Here is a 19703-nt window from a genome sequence, read left to right as displayed (position 1 = left end):
TTGGGTCTTTGTTTCTGTGCGAGGGCTTTCTCTAGTTGCGGCGAGTGGGGGCCAGTCTTCATCGCGGTGCGTGGGCCTCTCTTGTTGCAGAGCACGGGCTCCAGACGCGCAGGCTCAGTAGTTGTGGCTCACGGGCCTAGTTGCTCCGCGGCATGTGGGATCTTCCCAGGCCAGGGCTTGAAACCTTGTCCCCTGCATTGGCAGGCGGATTCTCAACCACTGTGCCACCAGGGAAGCCACTATGCTGATAATATTTGATTAACCAGAATACCCCATTCCCCGACCAGGAGAGCTAACAGATCATTTGTGTCTGTGTGTAAAAGAAAAAGTGAATTTAGAGTTTTAAAAAGTCCATCAGGAATTTGGCTAAATTTAGTTCTTTATGACAGTGGATACCGCATGAGATTTTTGGTCCTAGAAAAGAGAGGAGATGGCCCTTAGTGTTTATACCCCACCTTCCATAAGTGGCTCTCATGGAACTGTTGTCGTCTTCTCCCCACAGGTTAAGAATCTGACTGAGGAGGTGGAGTCTCTCAGTGAGGACGTCAGCAAACTTCAGCGAGCAGCCAGGGTGCGCGGGAGGCCTGCCAGCGGACCCTGGAGGACCTGCACGCGGAAGAGGAGAAAACCCTCACCCTGAGCAAAACCAAGCTGACACTAGAGCAGCCAGAGAACGAGGTCAGTAGTGATATGTCTTGCTAGTTAGCTGTGTGTCTACATCTGTACAAACCTCCACGTTTTACTTAGTTCATTTATCTTGACATTTTCAGGAAAACTTAGTAGCATGGTTAGTTTCCCTCATTATTTAGAAATAAGAGGTGAGCCACTACAGTAGAAGAAAGGCCCCAGCATGTAATCTGTCTGTTTTTATATGCAACTTTCACACAACCCTGGGCAGTGGGAGAACACTGAGATGAATCGTGAAGGGGTATCAGTCTGACTGACTGTTCCCCACAGAACCTGGTGTTTTGCCCTGCAGATATGTTGGCGCTTTATCTGACACTAGTACTGAAGGATTGCTTTAAGGCCCTGTTGTGTCTCCAGCCATGCACTGAGGTTTATTAAAGTAAAAAGATATGTAAGTCACAAGCTGTGTTCTACCAACAGTATTGGAAAACACTTGTAAGATTCTGGAGATGGTGCCCCTGTTCTGCCTCCAAATACCCTGTGAAATAAAGATGCTTCAGATGAGCCTCAGTGGTTAGGTTCATCACTCTTCCTGTTTCCTCCCAGCTGACAGTGTGTGCATTCACTGTTTTATTAGTCCCCAAAGCTTAGCCTTTATTAAATTGCTGACAAGGGTGGTTAGGGTTTTTTTTTTTTATTATCTGCTTCTTTTTTCCTCATGCCTTTCTATCAGTTTCCTCTATTACCTATTAGTCGTCTCACTCCTCTTCCTATTTCCACTGATACATATCTCACAAAGCCTCAATATGGGGATTTATTGGTTGTGTGCAAACAACACACACACTTGTTCTCTCGCAGAGTTCATTTATTTTCAGGTTTTTGCATATGCCCTCCAGAAATTCTCCCTTCTCCCCTATTCGAATTTTATATCTTTTGCTAGCCACAGGAAATAGCTTCTTTTGTGGCAAAGTAAATATATCACTGAAAACTAGCCATTTTGTAACTGTTATTTAGCCTCCCGCTAAGCTAACCTCAACATCATGGTTGGCAACACTACAGACAGAACTTGAATGTTCTGATCACCTTGTTGGAGGTACCAGAATATGACACAATGTTATGGACCATAGAGGGTACCAAGGTGGTAAAGGAGGGTGTGGAAATCATGCCATGTGAGATGCGTTTGAAAGGGTCAGTGATACTGAGTTGGAAGACTCAGGACAGCTGCCTAATATTCGTGAATGATCATGTGGAGACAGATTTGCTTGGTGCTGCTCCAGGGAGCAGAGCTTAGGCCGGTGGGATGAACTTACAGAGACTACTTTGGCTTCTTATGAAGAAGTGCTCCTGAGTAAATGGACTTATCTACCCATGAAATGAGCTGCCATGTGAAGAAGTGAGCTTCCCATCACTGGAAAGCAATCAAACAAGGGCTCACTAGGCATCTATTATTGGCTTCTTCTGTAGGCTAGAACACGTATTCCTTAATCTTTAAAGTTTTCCTTCATCACCGTGATTTCTAGATTCTTTTGTTGTCCTATTGATGTGTACAATATTTATTTTAAAATATCTACATAACTGGGCATCATTTACAGACTCTGCTTGTATTTTTCTTTCTTTTTCCAGAAGGTAAGTGGTTAATGAACACATCTAGTAAAGTATAAACTTTACTTATTTATTGGGCTTAATAATGTCTCCTTCTGTCAGCTTGAGGGTGCCCTTGAACAGGAGAGCAAAGAGAGAGTGAACTGGGAAAAGGAAAAGTGCAAACTGGAGGGCGAGGTAAAGCTGAACCGGGAAAGCATGGAGGACCTGGAGAGCAGGCAGCTGCAGCTAGCAGGAAAGCTGAGGAGGTGAGTCACCTTTCTGTTGACTCGAGATTCTGGGAGACCTTTTATTGGAGGAAACAGCTCTCTCATGTCATTTATCCTCATGACCCTAGGGCCAGATGTCTTAAGACCTGAAGGGGAGGATAAGAAGGATAACAAGCCTAGGAAATGATTTTTTTTTCTTTTGCTAGACTTTATGTGAACTTTCTTTTTATAATTATGTAATAACCTACAAGAAAGTAACTGAGGAGGCTGACCAGTAGATGCGAATGAAAGGTGTAAGGCACAGGAGATGCGAATTATTGGAATTTGAAGTTACAAGTCAAAATAAAAATCGCTCACTTCTTTTACTCATGATGAGACCAATGGCCTAAAGTAAAAAAAAAAAAAAAGAAAAGAAATCCTAATGTGAAGTCCCATATAACATCTGATCATTTAAAAAAAAACAAAACAAAACTTATTTGCCAGATATAACCTCATTAACATTTATCTAACTTTTTTTGGTCAAATAATTTACTGTATAAGTATTAAACCTTAAAACTGAAAGCAAAACATAACATGATCAAAATCAGTAGACCTTCAGTTCACATGGATTCCCAAGGAGCTCAGGGCAAGACGGCCCTCTCAGTTTAGTTTCATCATTCAGTGAAATGGATTTTCTCACCTTGTCCCTTTTGTCTTCCTCTGTTCAGCTAGACTTTCTTCTTCTTCTCCATATTTTAAAAAAATTTTGGCTGAGCTATGCAGCATGCAGTATCTCAGTTTTCTGACCAGGGATTGAACCTATGCCCCCTGAAGGGGGAACCCGTAGTCTTAACCACTGGACTGCCAGGGGAGTCCCCAGCTAGACTTTCTTCTAACGATTAGGGATTTTCCAGTTATTTGGAATAGATCAAATAAGAGAGGGAAACAGTGAGATCTAAGAGTGAGATAAGGCCAGGTTAAAGCTGAGAGCCCACTGGTTATTGGAGCCCACAGTGAAGAAGAAAGTCAAGTGAGCAACTATGAGCTTCTGGTTTTCCTGTCTGTGTACATGAGTTTCCATTACACATGCTTGTGGTCAGACTTGATTAATAGCCTGCCAATAAGTTACTGAACTTGATAGGTGTTTCCGACCTGATAGGTAGGAAAAGATGAAATAAGTAACCCTATGAATGTAACGGAACAGTGAAAGGTAAAATGATGATAGAGTTCCCTAAGCATTCAATTTTGAAGATTGTGTTTCAGCTCAGCAAAGTGAAAATGATACTCTATGTCCTTGTAGGCCACAGGTCAAAGAGCTCTGGCATTTCAGAAACCCATGTTTTCAGGAAATGATAAATTTATTATACAGCATTTTCTCTAAATGGACCTATGTATATATGGAGACAATACATGAAAATGTGGCATTTTAAAATGGTGATGACAGGATAGAATACTTAATAAATAACACAGATTATAAGCTCTTCATCTTCTGAGATAAAAGTTAAATTTCTTCCTCACGCTATTCACACAAACACAAAATCCAGTTTCATTAAAGAATTAAATGCAAAAATCAAGCTTTAAAATCTTTAGAAAATGCAGCATTATTCACCATAGCCAAGATATGGAAACAACCTAAATGCCCACTGATGGATGGATGGGTAAAGAAAATGTGGTGTATACACTTAATGGAACATTATTCAGCCTCTTTTTAAAGGAAATCCTGCCGTATGCAACAACATGGATGAACCTGGAGGACATTATGCTAAATGCAATAAGTCGGTCACAGAAGGACAAATAGTGCATGATTCCACTTATATGAGGCATCCCAAACTCATAGAAACAGAGTAGAATGGTGGCGTCCAGGGGCTTGGAGGCAGGGGGAAATGTGGAGTTGCTCTTCAATGGGCATAAAGCTTCCATCGTGCAAGATGATTAAGTTCTAGAGATGATTAAGTTCTAGAGTGACATACAATGTTGTGCCTATGGTTAATAAAATTGTACACTTAAATATTTGTTGAGAGGGTAGATCTCCTGTTAAATGTTCTTCAATTAAAAAAAAAACAGCAAAAACCATTAAAAGACAATATAGGTGGTAAGTCTTAGGAAACTGGCAGGTCAGACTGAGTCACAAAAATCCAAAGGCATAAAAGGAATATATTGATAAATTTGATGTTGATACCTCGACATTTTAAACATTTATGTGGCAAAAGCCAACATAAATAAAACTGGGGCAAATTAGAAAGTGGGAGAAATATCTGCAGCAGATATCAAAAAATAAAGATCAAGAGTATTAAAGGAAAATCTATAATTCAATAATTAGATGAACAACCTAACAGAAAAATGGGCAACGGACACAGTTCATTTGTTTTATTGCCCATTTTAAAATCCTCATAGTTGATAACATGCTGTCCTCACTAGTAAACAAGGACATTCATTATAAAACAATGACATACTCATCTGTTAGATTAGGAAAAATTTAGAAGTGTGCTAATGTTAAGTGTAAATGTAGAGAAATAACCTCACACTGCTATTGGAGGCCAAAGGGCAAGGTTATAAGTTTTTAAACACATACCTATAACCGACGCACCAATTCCCTGCTCAATATCCACTCTGTAGAGACACTGACATGTACACAAGGGTGCATGTATATGAACAGCATTATTTGTAAAAGTAAAATTTGGGGGAAAACCTCAATGTTTATTAATAGGGAAATGGATAAATAACCACATGATATCTAAATCATAAACTACTATGTCACAGTTAATTTTTAAGTGAAGTAATCTATGTGTAGGCCAACATGGAAAAATCTCCATGTATTATTGGGTTAAAAATGTTGTAGAATTATAAATTCAAATGTATACAGTATTATACCTTTCACAGTAAAGAAAATGAAACTATTTGTACTGATATATAAGCACAAACATATGTCAATACTCAGAAAAATGTCTGGAGGATTCACACCGAACTGATTATGGTGGTTACCTCTAGGCAAGGAAGAGAGATTGGGTATAATAGCCAAGAAGACTTCAGCTATAGATGTAATAGTTGAATTTTTTACAGTGAATGACTTCATGTGTTATTACTATAACTTAAAGAACATTTAAACAAAATGTTATTACTCTGAGCAATTCCACTTGATACCTCTTTTCCCTAACAGGAAATAATTAGAAATGAATCAGATGAGCTCAAAGGTGGAGAATGAGAAAGGCCTGGTGGCTCAGCTTCAGAAGATGGTTAAAGAGCTCCAGGTAATCATTTATCAAATACCTGTGTGCACCTGTAGTTAGATCCATGGGTGATGATTGACACTTCAGTGACAAATGCTCTGCCAAGGTACCCATAGCTCTAGCCAACTATAGATGAGGCAGAAAAGAGCAGTGGTTGAGAATGTTACCTGGCATTCTGTAGATATGTGACTCTGGAGAACATTACTGTTTAAGCTTAGATTTCCTAATCACGAAGGTAATAAAAAAACAAGTAGCTAATTTGTTGAATGTTTGACATAAACTAGGTATTGTGCTAAAACCCTGGACATCTACATTTTTAGTCATTAATCCTCCTGACAACCTTTGAGCTAAAATTAAATGCAACAGTACATTTAAGTGGTAAGCTTAGTGCCTGACCCATGGTAAGCATTCAATGCTACCAATTTAATTTTTTATGATGATTAGTTCTTGCGATTAGAAGGCAATTATGCTGAAAATCTGTCTTGTAGCTACTTGTAGCCTCAAAACATTATTTGATAATGGGCAGCTATTTATAAGTTTTAGACCAGGCAACTGTTTTATACTATATGACCACATTATAAAGTAATTTAAAGCATGGATACGTTTAACTCCTCATGTATACATGCAGATGGATTTTTTTCCTTTGAAGGTAAGTAGTTATCTCACTAATGTAACTATTATTCAAAATAATTTTGGAACTTTTTTCTGATTATTACCTTCTGAGATATTCTGAGCCAAATTAGACCAGTCTCACTGCTTTATGGGCAAGCTTTCAGATAATATTAATCTCCAAGTGACTGCCTATCATATTCACCAGACTTCTCTTCAAATGATACTTTATCCAAAAAATGTTCAATTTATCCAAAATACAAATTTTCTTACCCTGATGATTTAAAAAATACAATCTAAAGGTTATTTCTTTTTATTTTTAATGTCTGAAACATTTATATTAACATATTTCCATACAAATAACCCAAAGAAAGTTTAGTATTAGTTGTTTTTTGTTTTTTTATACTGTAGGTTCTTATTAGTCATCAGTTTTATACACATCAGTGTATACATGTCAATCCCAATCGCCCAATTCATCACACCACCATCCCCACCCCCCCGCGGCTTTCCCCCCTTGGTGTCCATACGTACGTTTGTTCTCTACACCTGTGTCTCAACTTCTGCCCTGCAAACTGGTTTATCTGTACCATTTTTCTAGGTTCCACATACATGCATTAATATACGATATTTGTTTTTCTCTTTCTGACTTACTTCACTCTGTATGACAGTCTTTAGATCCATCCACGTCTCAACAACTTTCATTCAACTCAATTTCATTCCTTTTTATGGCTGAGTAATATTCCTTTGTATATATGTACCACATCTTCTTTATCCATTTGTCTGTCGATGGGCACTTAGGTTGCTTCCATGACCTGGCTATTGTAAATAGTGCTGCAATGAACATTGGGGTGCATGTGTCTTTTTGAATTATGGTTTTCTCTGTGTATATGCCCAGCAGTGGGATTGCTGGATCATATGGTAATTCTATTTTTAGTTTTTTAAGGAAACTCCATACTGTTCTCCATAGTGGCTGTATCAATTTACATTCCCACCAACAGTGCAAGAGGGTTCCCTTTTCTCCACACCCTCTCCAGCATTTGTTGTTTGTAGATTTTCTGTTGATGCCCATTCTAAGTGGTATGAGGTGATATCTCATTGTAGTTTTGATTTGCATTTCTCTAATAATTAGTGATGTTGAGCAGCTTTTCATGTGCTTCTTGGCCATCTGTATGTCTTCTTTGGGGAAATGTCTATTTAGGTCTTCTGCCCATTTTTGGATTGGGTTGTTTGTTTTTTTAATATTGAGCTGCATGAGCTGTTTATACATTTTGAAGATTAATCCTCTGTCTGATGATTCATTTGCAAATATTTTCTCCCATTCTGAGGGTTGTCTTTTCATCTTGTTTATGGTTTCCTTTGCTGTGTAAAAGCTTTTAAGTGTCATTAGGTCCCACCTGTTTATTTTTGTGTTTATGTCCAGTACTCTAGGAGGTGGATCAAAAAAGATCTTGCTGTGATTTATGTCAAAGAGTGTTCTGCCTATGTTTTCCTCCAAGAGTTTTATAGTGTCCAGTCTTACATTTAGATCTCGAATCCATTCTGAGTTTATTTTTGTGTATGGTGTTAGGGAGTGTTCTAATTTCATTCTTTTACATGTAGCTGTCCAGTTTTCCCAACACCACTTATTGAGAGAATGTCTTTTCTCCATTGTATATCTTTGCCTCCTTTTTCATAGATTAGTTGACCATAGGTGCGTGGGTTTATCTCTGGGCTTTCTATCTTGTTCTGTTGATCTATGTTTCTGTTTTTGTGCCAGTACCATATTGTCTTGATTACTGTAGCACTAAAGTTATTTCTAAAGAAATGTTTCAGAAATGTTTGGTTCAGTGACAGTATTGTTATAAATAAAGGTATTGGATCCCAAGATAACTAATTGGAAGGGGATCACGATTACCTGGATATGGAAATCATACATTTTTTGGCACCTTCTCTGTCATAACTCATCTACAGATTAGATAGCCTTACTTAATGGGCTGGTCTAGAAATTAGCTTCCTCTCAGCAATCATACTCTTATTTAATGAAATTTTTAATATTCTAAAATAGAAGTTATCCTTTTTTCCCTATACTCTAACCTATGCCTAATTATTTAAGGTGATGTTAATGACCATCCTTGTTTTTTTTTTTAAATTTTATTTAATTAATTAATTAATTAATTAATTTTTGGCTGTGTTGGGTCTTCGTTTCTGTGTGAGGGCTTTCTTCAGTTGCGGCGAGCAGGGGCCACTCTTCATCATGGTGCGCAGGCCTCTCACTGTCGTGACCTCTCTTGTTGCGGAGCACAAGCTCCAGACGCGCAGGCTCAGTAGTTGTAGTTCACGGGCCTAGTTGCTCTGCGGTATGTGGGATCTTCCCAGACCAGGGCTCGAACCCATGTCCCCTTCATTGGCAGGCAAATTCTCAACCACTGCACCACCAGGGAAGCCCACCATCCTTGGTTTTACTGTACTGTCCCACAACGATGCTATCAAGATTTGTTGAGCTCTTTGCCGTTACACTGAAAGACTTTTGGGCTCTGAGAGTTCTTATCACTTTTCTTTGTCTTATAATTCTGCTTCTAATGATATCAGATTACTATCCAATTTAATAGTCTCATTCCTCCACCAAATTAAAATTATTTTTTATTTCAATTTTCCTGCTACCTTAAATCACCTACAGACTAAGAAACCAAGTAACCAGGTTTGTCAGAATTGTGTGTAAAATTAAATTGATGCTTGTGAGTTAGCTGCTTGAACTCAAAATATTTAGTCTATTAATCAGATTTTTGCCCAAGTTTCCAATAGTTGAGGTTGTCAGGTAAGCAAATTCTAGATAAATGAGGTATTGTATATAACATTCATCATGTTATTTTTTTAATAAGCTCTCTTTAAAATGATTCCTTGTTATATGAAAAATATTTTCTATTCCTTTGGAAAGTGCTCTTTATTAAAATTTCCTCTTCATGTATATAGTATAATGAGGTTGCTTATCACCAAAGCCTGGGAAATTGAGAGGAATTACAAATTTTAATCCTGCTCTTGGTATTGGTTTGGATCAAATCATTTAATTTCTCTGTATTCTATCTTCTTTAACTATAAAATGAGAACCAAAAGTGTTAGTTGTGAGAAATAAAAAAAAAATACAGTAGAGCTCTTGAATATAAAATATGCTACAAGTGCTTAGTAAAATCAAAATTATTTATTGCTACAGGCTCAGATACAGGTTTTGAAAGACGAACTGGAAGCTTAAAGGACCACTCGAGCCAAGGTAGAAAAGGAGAGAACTGACCTCACCGAGAGCTGGAAGACCTGAATGAGGGGCTGGAGGAGACAGCAGGGGCCAGGTTGGCTCAACTGGAAATAACTAAGAAACAAGAAACAAAATTCCAGAAGCTCCGCTGAGACATGGAAGAGTCCACACTGCACTTTGAGGCAACCTCTGCCTCTTTGAAGAAGAGGCACGGAGACAGCCTGGCTGAGCTGGAGAGCCAGGTAGAAAATCTACAACGGGTCGAGCAGACACTGGAAAAAGACAAGAGTGACCTGCAGCTCAAAGTGAATGATGTCCTGACCCATGTTGAGCAGATGACCAGAGCTAAGGTAAGGAACATTGCCAAGCCCTCCTTGAGGATTTAGGACATGGAAGTAGGCAGAGGAGGGGAAGGAAAAGAAAGTTAGAGCAAATTGGTGACTCAGAGTATTTGCTAGTGGAGGCTAGAGATCTTCAGATTGGCTAGATCAGGTCTCAGTGATTGTTAAAGTCACATGACCATCCCCTGAAGGTAGCCTGACAGTGGCTTCTGGTTTCATTGGAATTCCAGTCCATGTTCCTTGTGGGTCTCTCTAGTGATGATGTAGTAAGTAGACTGGACAAGTGAAACCACTAGCTCATGAGTGGTGCTTCTCTCTTGAAGGATGGCTTTGAGTTGGGAGCACTCCACGGTGGGGCTCAGGTACTTTGAGTCCTTCTGAACAAATGGCGGCACAAATAGCTTTGCGGGGAGGAGAGAACTTTTTCTCCTTCATGTCCTCTGGCATCTCTAACGAGCCAACACTAGGAGAAACTTTATCACATGTTCTTTCTTCACTGAGCCCATTAATCTCTACACTGCCAGCTCTCATCTTGAATGACTAGTATCAGATCACAGGTAAGAGCTGCCTTACCTCCTGGCAGTTGAGAGGAGCCTTGCTTGAGGTCACACAGAGCAAGTAGCTGGTGCCAAATTGTCCTTGTGAGCAGAATTTATAGTCACCTGGGAAAGACGAACCAACAATAAAGCTTGATCTTTATGGACGGTGGTCAGAAAAATGTAGAATTTCTTCAGATACTGAGTGACTCCTGAAACGTTTAGCATTAATTTCCTTTAAAGACCACGTTGAGTAGAGACACAACTACCCTGCTTTTCCTTCTCTTTCTTTCCACTGTCCCTGCCAACCCACCTCCAATTATCTTAAAATATAAATCTAGTGAGGACTTAGGACCTCTCTTCCTCTGTCTCTTCTGTATTCTGCATTTTGTATCGATTCTGTCCTCAACAATGAAAATATTCTCACTCCTTGCCCTTGTAGGCTTCATCTTCTTTTGTCAGCCCAAGTGAGCCCTGGAAGACCTCACTCTCTTCATACTCTTTGCTTCTCCTTCATCCTCAGGAACTCTTCTGTTTCTGTACATTTTAGTAGGAAGTCATAAAATCATAAAGCTGTTGATAGGTTCACCATAAATCCATACTAATTAGGTGTGAATTTTATACTTTCCAACTTCCTATAGAATTTCATTGCTGCTCAGAAGTTCTTTGTTCTTCTAACTCACTTTGTTTTATTTTAGAAGAGAAACAGACTTCTAACCCTGCCTTTCTAAATCCTTCCTTTTAATAAATGCTGCCTTTCTGAATCCTTCCTTTTAATAAATGTTAACATCTTACTGATAAGATTAAGACCATTAATTATAACTTTTCTCTTCACCTTATAAGCTATTCACTCATCCATTTATTTCCTTCTTGTTCCAAAGAATAAAATATTCTTCCACATGGACATTATTCACCCACTGCCAAAAACAAAAGGCTTTTCCACACTAAGAATGGTATTTTGAGAAAAAAGCAAAGTCTGTCCATATCTGTCTTAATCTGACTCCTTGACCAAAAAGTAATGTTCTATTTATCTACTGATATGTAACAAATCACTTAGAGTTAAAACAATAATTTATTATTCTCTCTCTTGGTTCTGGAGGTTGACAGGCTTATCGCAGATGGCGGTTGAGACTGGAATCATCCGAAGGTTTACTCATTTGTGTGTCTGGCTCCTGGGCTGGGATAGCTAGACAGTTGGGGGCTGGTTGGAAATCTCTCTTTTTGTGTGACCTCTCCATGTAGCTAACTTGGGTTTCTTCATAGCATGGCAGGCATAGGGGAGTTGGACTTCTTACATGGCAATTCAGGGCACTAAAAGCAAATATTCCAAGAGACCAAAGGTGCAAAAACTCTTGTGAGGAAGGCTTACAATACAGTGGAGTGATTCTGTGTGACTCCCAACAGTGATGAGTCACAGGGGTAATGTCTATACATGGCTGCAAATACCAGAGACTGTGGCTCCCTGGGGGGCCATCTTTGGAGACTAGTTCCCACAAGTAGGTGTATACCTCACTACATCCTACTCCTTTAACCCCTGCAATTTCTTTTATTTCCTCTGATTATATTTAAAGTATTTTCTTTTTTTTTTAAACGTCTTTATTGGAGTGTAATTGCTTTACAATGGTGTGTTAGTTTCTGCTTTATAACAAAGTGAATCAATTATACATATACATATATCCCCATATCTCCTCCCTCTTGCGTCTCCCTCCCACCCTCCCTATCCCACCCCTTTAGGTGGTCACAAAGCACCGAGCTGATATCCCTGTGCTATGCGGCTGCTTCCCACTAGCTATCTGTTTTACATTTGGTAGTACATATAAATCTATGCCACTCTCTCACTTCGTCCCAGCTTACCCTTCCCCCTCTCCATGTCCTCAAGTCCATTCTCTACGTCTGCGTCTTTATTCCTGTCCTGCCCCTAGGGTCTTCAGAACCATTTATTTATTTATTTAGATTCCATATATATGTGTGTTAGCATACGGTATTTATTTTTCTCTTTCTCACTTACTTCACTCTGTATGACAGTCTCTAAGTCCTTCCACCTCACTACAAATAACTCAATTTCGTTTCTTTTTATGGCTGAGTAATATTCCATCGTATATATGTGCCACATATCTTTTCTCAACTCATCTGTCGATGGACACTTAGTTTGCTTCCATGTCCTGGCTATTGTAAATAGAGCTGCAATGAACATTGTGGTACATGACTCTTTGAATTATGGTTTTCTCAGGGTATATGCCCAGTAGTGGGATTGCTGGGTCATATGATAGTTCTATTTTTAGTTTTATAAGGAACCTCCACACTGTTCTCCATAGTGGCTGTATCAATTTACATTCCCACCAACAGTGCAACAGGGTTCCCTTTTCTCCTCATCCTCTCCAGCATTTATTGTTTCTAGATTTTTATTGATGGCCATTCAGACCAGAGTGAGGTGATACCTTATTGTGGTTTTGATTTGCATTTCTCTAATAATTAGTGATGTTGAGCAGCTTTTCATGTGCTTCTTGGCCATCTGTATATCTTCTTGGAGAAATGTCTATTTAGTTTTTCTGCCCATTTTTGGATTAAGTTGTTTGTTTTTTTGATATTGAGTTGCATGAGCTGCTTGTATATTTTGGACATTAATCCTTTGTCAGTTGCTTCATTTGAAAATATTTTCTCCCATTCTGAGGGTGATTTTTTTGTCTTGTTTATGGTTTCCTTTGCTGTGCAAAAGCTTTTAAGTTTCATTAGGTCCCATTTGTTTATTTTTATTTCTATTTCTCTAGGAGATGGGTCAAAAAGGACCTTGCTTTGATTTATGTCATAGAGTGTTCTGCCTCTGTTTTCCTCTAAGAGTTTTTATAGTGTCTGGCCTTACATTTAGGTCTTTAATGCATTTTGAGTTTATTTTTGTGTATGGTGTTAGGGAGTGTTCTAATTTCATTCTTTTACATGTAGCTGTCCAGTTTTCCCAGCACCACTTATTGAAGAGGCTGTCTTTTCTCCATTGTATATTCTTGCCTCCTTTATCAAAAATAAGGTGACCATATGTGCATGGGTTTACCTCTGGGCTTTCCATCCTGTTCCATTGATCTGTATTTCTGTTTCTGTGCCAGTGCCGTATGGTCTTGATTACTGTAGCTTTGTAGTAAAGTCTGAAGTCAGGGAGTCTATTACTCCAGCTCTGGTTTTCTTTCTCAATATTGCTTTGGCTATTCAGGGTCTTTTGTGTTTCCATGCAAGCTGTGAAATTTTTTGTTCTACTTCTGTGAAAAATTTCATTGGTACTTTGACAGGGATTGCATTGAATCTGTAGATTGCTTTGGGTAGTATATCATTTTTACAATGTTGATTCTTCCAATCCAAGAACATGGTATATCTCTCCATCTGTTTGTATCATCTTTAATTTCTTTCATTAGGGTCTTATAGTTTTCTGCATACAGGTCTTTTGTCTCCTTAGGTACGTTTATTCCTAGGTATTTTATTCTTTTTGTTGCAGTGGTAAATAGGAGTGATTCCTTAATTTCTCTTTCAGATTTTTCATCATTAGTGTATAGGAATGCAAGAATTTCTGTGCATTAATTTTGTATTCTGCTACTTTACCAAATTCATTGATTAGCTCTAGTAGTTTTCTCATAGTATCTTTAGGATTCTCTATGTATAGTATTTCCTCTGCAACTAGTGACAGCTTTACTTCTTCTTTTCCGATTTGGATTCCTTTTATTTCTTTTTCTTCTCTGATTGCTGTGGCTAAAGCTTTCAGAACTATTTTGAATAATAGTGGTGAGAATGGACAACCTTGTCTTGTTCCTGATGTTAGACGAAATGTTTTCAGTTTTTCACCATTGAGAACGATGTTTGCTGTGGGTTTGTCATATATGGCCTTTATTATGTTGAAGTAAGTTCCCTCTATGCCTACTTTCTGGAGGGTTTTTATCATAAATGGGTGTTGAATTTTGTTGAAAGCTTTCTCTGCATCTATTGAGATTATCATATGGTTTTTATCCTTCAATTTGTTAATATGGTTTATCACGTTGATTGATTTGTGTATATTGAAGAATCCTTGCATCCCTAGGATAAACCCCACTTGATCATAGTGTATGATCCTTTTAATGCTCTGTTGGATTCTGTTTGCTAGTATTTTGTTGAGGATTTTTGCATCTGTGTTCATCAGTGATATTGGCCTGTAGTTTTCTTTCTTTGTGACATCTTTGTCTGGTTTGGTATCAGGGTTATGGTGGCCTTGTAGAATGAGTTTCGGGGTGTTCCTCCCTCTGCTATATTTTGGAAGAGTTTAAGAAGGATAGGTTTTAGCTCTTCTCTAAATGTTTGATAGAATTTGCCTGTGAAGCCATCTGGTCCTGGACTTCTGTTTGTTGGAAGATTTTTAATCACAGTCTCAATTTCAGTCCTTGTGATTGGTCTGTTTATATTTTCTATTTCTTCCTAATTCAGTCTCGGAAGATTGTGCTTTCCTAAGAATTTGTCCATTTCTTCCAGGTTATCCATTTTGTTGGCATATAGATGCTTGTAGTAATCTCTCATAATTCTTTGTTTTTCTGCAGTGTCAGTTGTTACTTCTCCTGTTTCATTTCTAATTCTGTTGATTTGAGTCTTCTCCCTTTTTTTCTTGATGAGTCTGGCTAATGGTTTACCAATTTTGTTTATCTTCTCAAAGAGCCAGCTTTAGTTTTATTGATCTTTGCTATCATTTCCTTCATTTCTTTTTCATTTATTTCTGACCTGAACTTTATGATTTCCTTCCTTCTGCCAACTTCGGGATTTCTTGGTTCCTGTTTCTCTAATTGCTTTAGGTGTAAGGTTAGGTTGTTTATTTGAGATGTTTCTTGTTTCTTGAGGTAGGATTGTACTGCTATAAACTTCTCTCTTACAACTGCTTTTGCTGCATCCCATAGGTTTTGGGTCATCATGTTTTCATTGTCATTTGTTTCTAAGTATTTTTTGATTTCCTCCTTGATTTCTTCAGTGATCTCTTGGTTATTAAGTAGTGTATTGTTTAGCCTCCATGTGTTTGTAATTTTTACATATTTTTTCATGTAATTGATATCTAGTCTCATAGCATTCTGGTCAGAAAAGATACTTGATACGATTTCAATTTTCTTAAATTTACCAATGCTTGATTTGTGACACAAGATATGATCTATCCTGGAGAATGTTCCATGAGCACTTGAGAAGAAAGTGCCTTCTGTGGTTTTGGATGGAATGTCCTTTAACTATCAATTATGTCCATCTTGTTTAATATATCATTTCAAGCTTGTGTTTCCTTATTTATTTTCATTTTGGATGATCTGTCCATTGGTGAAAGTGGGGTGTTAAAGTCCCCTACTATGATTGTGTTACTGTCGTTTTCCCCTTTTACGGCTGTTAGCATTTGCCTTATGTATTGAGATGCTCCTGTGTTGGGTGAATAAATATTTACAATTGTTTATCTTCTTCTTGGATTGTTCCATTGATTATTATGTAGTGTCCTTCTTTGTCTCTTGTAATAGTCTTTGTTTTAAAGTCTATTTTGTCTGATATGAGAATTGCTACTCCAGCTTTATTTTGATTTCCATTTGCATGGAATATCTTTTTCCATCCCCTGAGTTTTAGTCTGTATGTGTCCATAGGTCTGAAGTGTGTCTCTTGTAGAGAGCATATATATGGGCCTCATTTTTGTTTCCATTCTGCTAGTCTGTGTCTTTTGGTTGGGGCATTCAATCCATTTACATTTAAGGTAATTATTGATATGTATTTTCCTATTACCACTTTCTTATTTATTTTGGGTTTGTAGGTCTTTTTCTTCTCTTATGTTTCCCCACCTAGATAAGTTCCCTTAGCATTTGTTTTAAAGCTGGTTTGGTGGTGCTGAATTCTCTTAACTTTCCTTTTCTGTAAAGGTTTTAATTTCTCTGTTAAATCTGAATGAGATCCTTGCTGGGTAGAGTAATCTTTGTTGTAGTTTTTTCCCTTTCATCACTTTAAATATGTCCTGCCCCTCCCTTCTGGCTTGCAGAGTTTATGCTGAAAGATCAGCTCTTAGCCTTTTGGGGATTCCCTTGTATGTTATTTGTTTCTTTTCCCTTGCTGCTTTTAATATTTTTTCTTTGTATTTAATTTTTGATAGTTTGATTACTATGTGTCTTGGCATGTTTCTCCTTGGATTTATCCTGTATGGGACTCTCTGTGCTTCCTGGACTTGATTGAGTATTTCCTTTACCATATTAGGGAAGTTTTCAACTCTTTAAATATTTTCTCAGTCCCTTTCTTTTTCTCTTCTTCTGGGACCCCTATAATTCGAATGTTGGTGCATTTAATGTCCCAGAGGTCTCTAAGACTGTTCTGAATTCTTTTCATTCTTTTTTCTTTATTCTGCTCTGCAGTAGTTATTTCCACTATTTTATCTTCCAGGTCACTTATCCATTCTTCTGCCTCAGTTATTCTGCTATTGATTCCTTCTAGAGAATTTTTAATTTCCTTTATTGTGTTGTTCATCATTGTTGTTCATCATCTTCTAGGTCCTTGTTAAAGGTTTCATTCTATCTGTCCATTCTATATCCAAGATTTTAGATCATCTTTACTATGACTACTCTGAATTCTTTTTCAGGTAGACTGCTATTTCCTCTTCATTTGTTTTGTCTGGTGGGTTTTTACCTTGCTCCTTCATCTGCTCTGTGTTTCTCTGTCTTCTCATTTTGCTTAACTTACTGTGTTTGGTGTCTGCTTTTCACAGACTGCAGGTTCGTAGTTCCCATTGTTTTTGGTGTCTGCCCCCTGTGGGTAAGTTTGATTCAGTGGGTTGTGTAGGCTTCCTGGTGGAGGGGACTGGTGCCTGTGTTCTGGTGGATGAGGCTGGGTCTTGTCTTTCTGTTGTGCAGGACTACGTCCGGTGGTGTGTTTTGGAGTTTCTGTGACCTTATTATGATTTCAGGGAGCCTCTCTGCTAATGGGTCGGGTTGTATTCCTGTCTTGCTAGTTGTTTGGCATAGGGTGTCCAGCACTGTAGCTTGCTGGTTGTTGAGTGGAGCTGGGTCTTAGTGTTGAGGTGGAGGTCTCTGGGAGAGCTTTTGCCGTTTGATATTATGTGGAGCCAGGAGGTCTCTGGTGGACCAATGTCCTGAACTCAGCTCTACCACGTCAGAGGCACAGGCCTGGCACTAGGCCAGAGCACCAGGATCCTGTCAGCCACATGGCTCAGAAGAAAAGGGAAAAAAGAGAGAAAGAAAGAAAGAAAAAATATAAATAAAAAGAATTACAGTTATTAAAATAAAACCTAAAAAAAGTATTAAAAATAAAAAATTAAAGTTTTTTTTTAAAAACAAGAAAGATGGAAGAGAGCAAGAAAACCAAAAAACAAATCCACCAATGATAACAAGTGCTAAAAACTTTATTAAAAAAAAAAAAAAAAGGACAGGCAGAACCCTAGGACAAATGTTAAAAGCAAAGCTATACAGACAAAATCACACAAGGAAGCATACACATAGACACTCACAAAAAGAGAAAAAGGAAAAGAAAATATATCTATATATTTTTTAAAAAAGGAAGAGAGCAACCAAATCAATAAACAAATTTACCAATGATAATAAACTCTAAATACTAAACTAAGATAAACATAAAACAAGAAACCAGTCAGTTGCATACAGCAAACCCCACGTCTACAGTTGCTCCCAAAGTCCACTGCCTCAATTTTGGGATGATTCGTTGTCTATTCAGGTATTCCACAAATGCAGGGCACGAGTTGATTGTGGAGATTTAATCCGCTGCTCCTGAGGCTGCTGGGAGAGATTTCCCTTTCTCTTCTTTGTTACAGCTCCTGGGGTTCAGCTTTGGATTGGCCTGGCCTCTGCATGTAGGTCGCCTGAGGGCGTGTTTTCTTCGCTCAGACAGGACGGGGTTAACGGAGCTGCTGATTCGGGGGCTCTGGCTCACTCAGGCCGGGGGGAGGGAGGGGCACGGAGTGCGGGGCGAGCCTGCGGTGGCAGAGGCCAGCGTGACGTTGCACCAGCCTGAGGCGCTGTGTGTTCTCCCAGGGAAGTTGTCCCTGGATCACGGGACCCTGGTAGTGGTGGGCTGCCTAGGATCCTGGGAGAGGAGGTGTGGATAGTGACCTGTGCTCGCACACAGGCTTCTTGGTCGCAGCAGCAGCAGCCTTAGCATTTTCTTGCCCGTATCTGGGCTCCGCGCTGATAGCCGCGGCTCGCGCCCATCTCTGGAGCTCCTTTAAGCGGAGCTCCTAATCCCCTCTCCTCGCGCACCAGGAAACAAAGAGGCAAGAAAAAGTCTCTTGCCTCTTCGGCACCTCCAGACTTTTTCCCGGACACACTCCCGGCTAGCCGTGGCGCACTATCCCCCTTCAGGCTGTGTTCACGCCGCCAACCCCAGTCCTCTCCCGTCGCTCCGACCGAAGCCCGAGCCTCAGCTCCCAGCCCCGCCCGCCCCGGCGGGTGAGCAGACAAGCCTCTAGGGCTGGTGAGTGCTGGTCGGCACCGATCCTCTGTGCGGGAATCCCCCCGCTTTGCCCTCCGCACCCCTGTTGCTGTGCTCTCCTCCGCGGCCCCGAAGCTTCCCGCCTCCGCCACCTGCAGCCTCCGCCCGTGAAGGGGCTTCATAGTGTGGGGAAACTTTCCTCCTTCACAGCTTCCTCCACTGGTGCAGGTCCCGTCCCTATTCTTTTGTCTCTGTTTTTTCTTTTTTCTTTTGCCCTACCCAGGTACGTGGGGAGTTTCTTGCCTTTTGGGAGGTCTGAGGTTTTCTGCCAGCGTTCAGTAGGTGTTCTGTAGGGGTTGTTCCACATGTAGATGTATTTGTGATGTATTTGTGGGGAGGAAGGTGATCTCCACGTCGTACTCCTCCACCATCTTGAAGGTCTCTCTTAAAAGAATTTTCTTAATTGGTTCTTTCAAAATTCAGTAATGTCTCCCTTTCCTCAAATTAGCATGTCTAAAACCAAACTTATCCCCTTCTCCTGAAGCTGACACATTTCCTGTGGACATTTTTGTTACCAGCAGCACCCTGTTTCTTCCGTCACCCAGACTCTAAGCCTAGAATTGATTATTGTTTCCTCTCTGTTCTTGGCTTTCCAGTCAATTATTACAGCAGGTCAATTTTGCACTGTCTTGCAATTTTTTATTCCATTCCCACTCACGTGTATGACTTTCATTATCTTTTAACTGGACTATTGCATTGGTTTTCTAAATTATGTTTTTTTTGCTTTTAGTCTTTTTTTTCCCCTCTATTTTAAATAGTATCTGTATGAATATTTTGAGAGATGGCTTTATTGAATCATGTCCCTGCTTCAAAGTGAACTCCAAACTTGTGCCCTTCAAGGTACCCTATGGCTGTGATCTGACTCCACTTTCTCTGAA

At 39.3% G+C, this 19703-nt stretch overlaps 1 protein-coding gene across 1 annotated transcript in view; it reads left to right on the top strand.

Moving 5' to 3' along the window:
- Positions 1-19703, top strand: part of MYH15 (myosin heavy chain 15) — a 169846-nt gene that overhangs the window by 97515 nt on the left and 52628 nt on the right. Inside the window, 6 exon segments of the mRNA XM_027118388.1 lie at positions 503-572; positions 575-678; positions 2332-2477; positions 5575-5665; positions 9441-9522; positions 9525-9829. Coding sequence (XP_026974189.1) covers positions 503-572; positions 575-678; positions 2332-2477; positions 5575-5665; positions 9441-9522; positions 9525-9829 — 798 coding nt within the window.

The sequence above is a fragment of the Aethalodelphis obliquidens genome, unplaced genomic scaffold (genome assembly GCF_003676395.1).
Source record: "Aethalodelphis obliquidens isolate GAN/ISIS:26980383/991018 unplaced genomic scaffold, ASM367639v1 scaffold1, whole genome shotgun sequence".
In the NCBI taxonomy this organism is placed as follows: Eukaryota; Metazoa; Chordata; class Mammalia; order Artiodactyla; family Delphinidae; genus Aethalodelphis; species Aethalodelphis obliquidens.
Note: the sequence above shows the minus strand (reverse complement) of the source record. Positions and strands in the feature narration are given on the sequence as shown.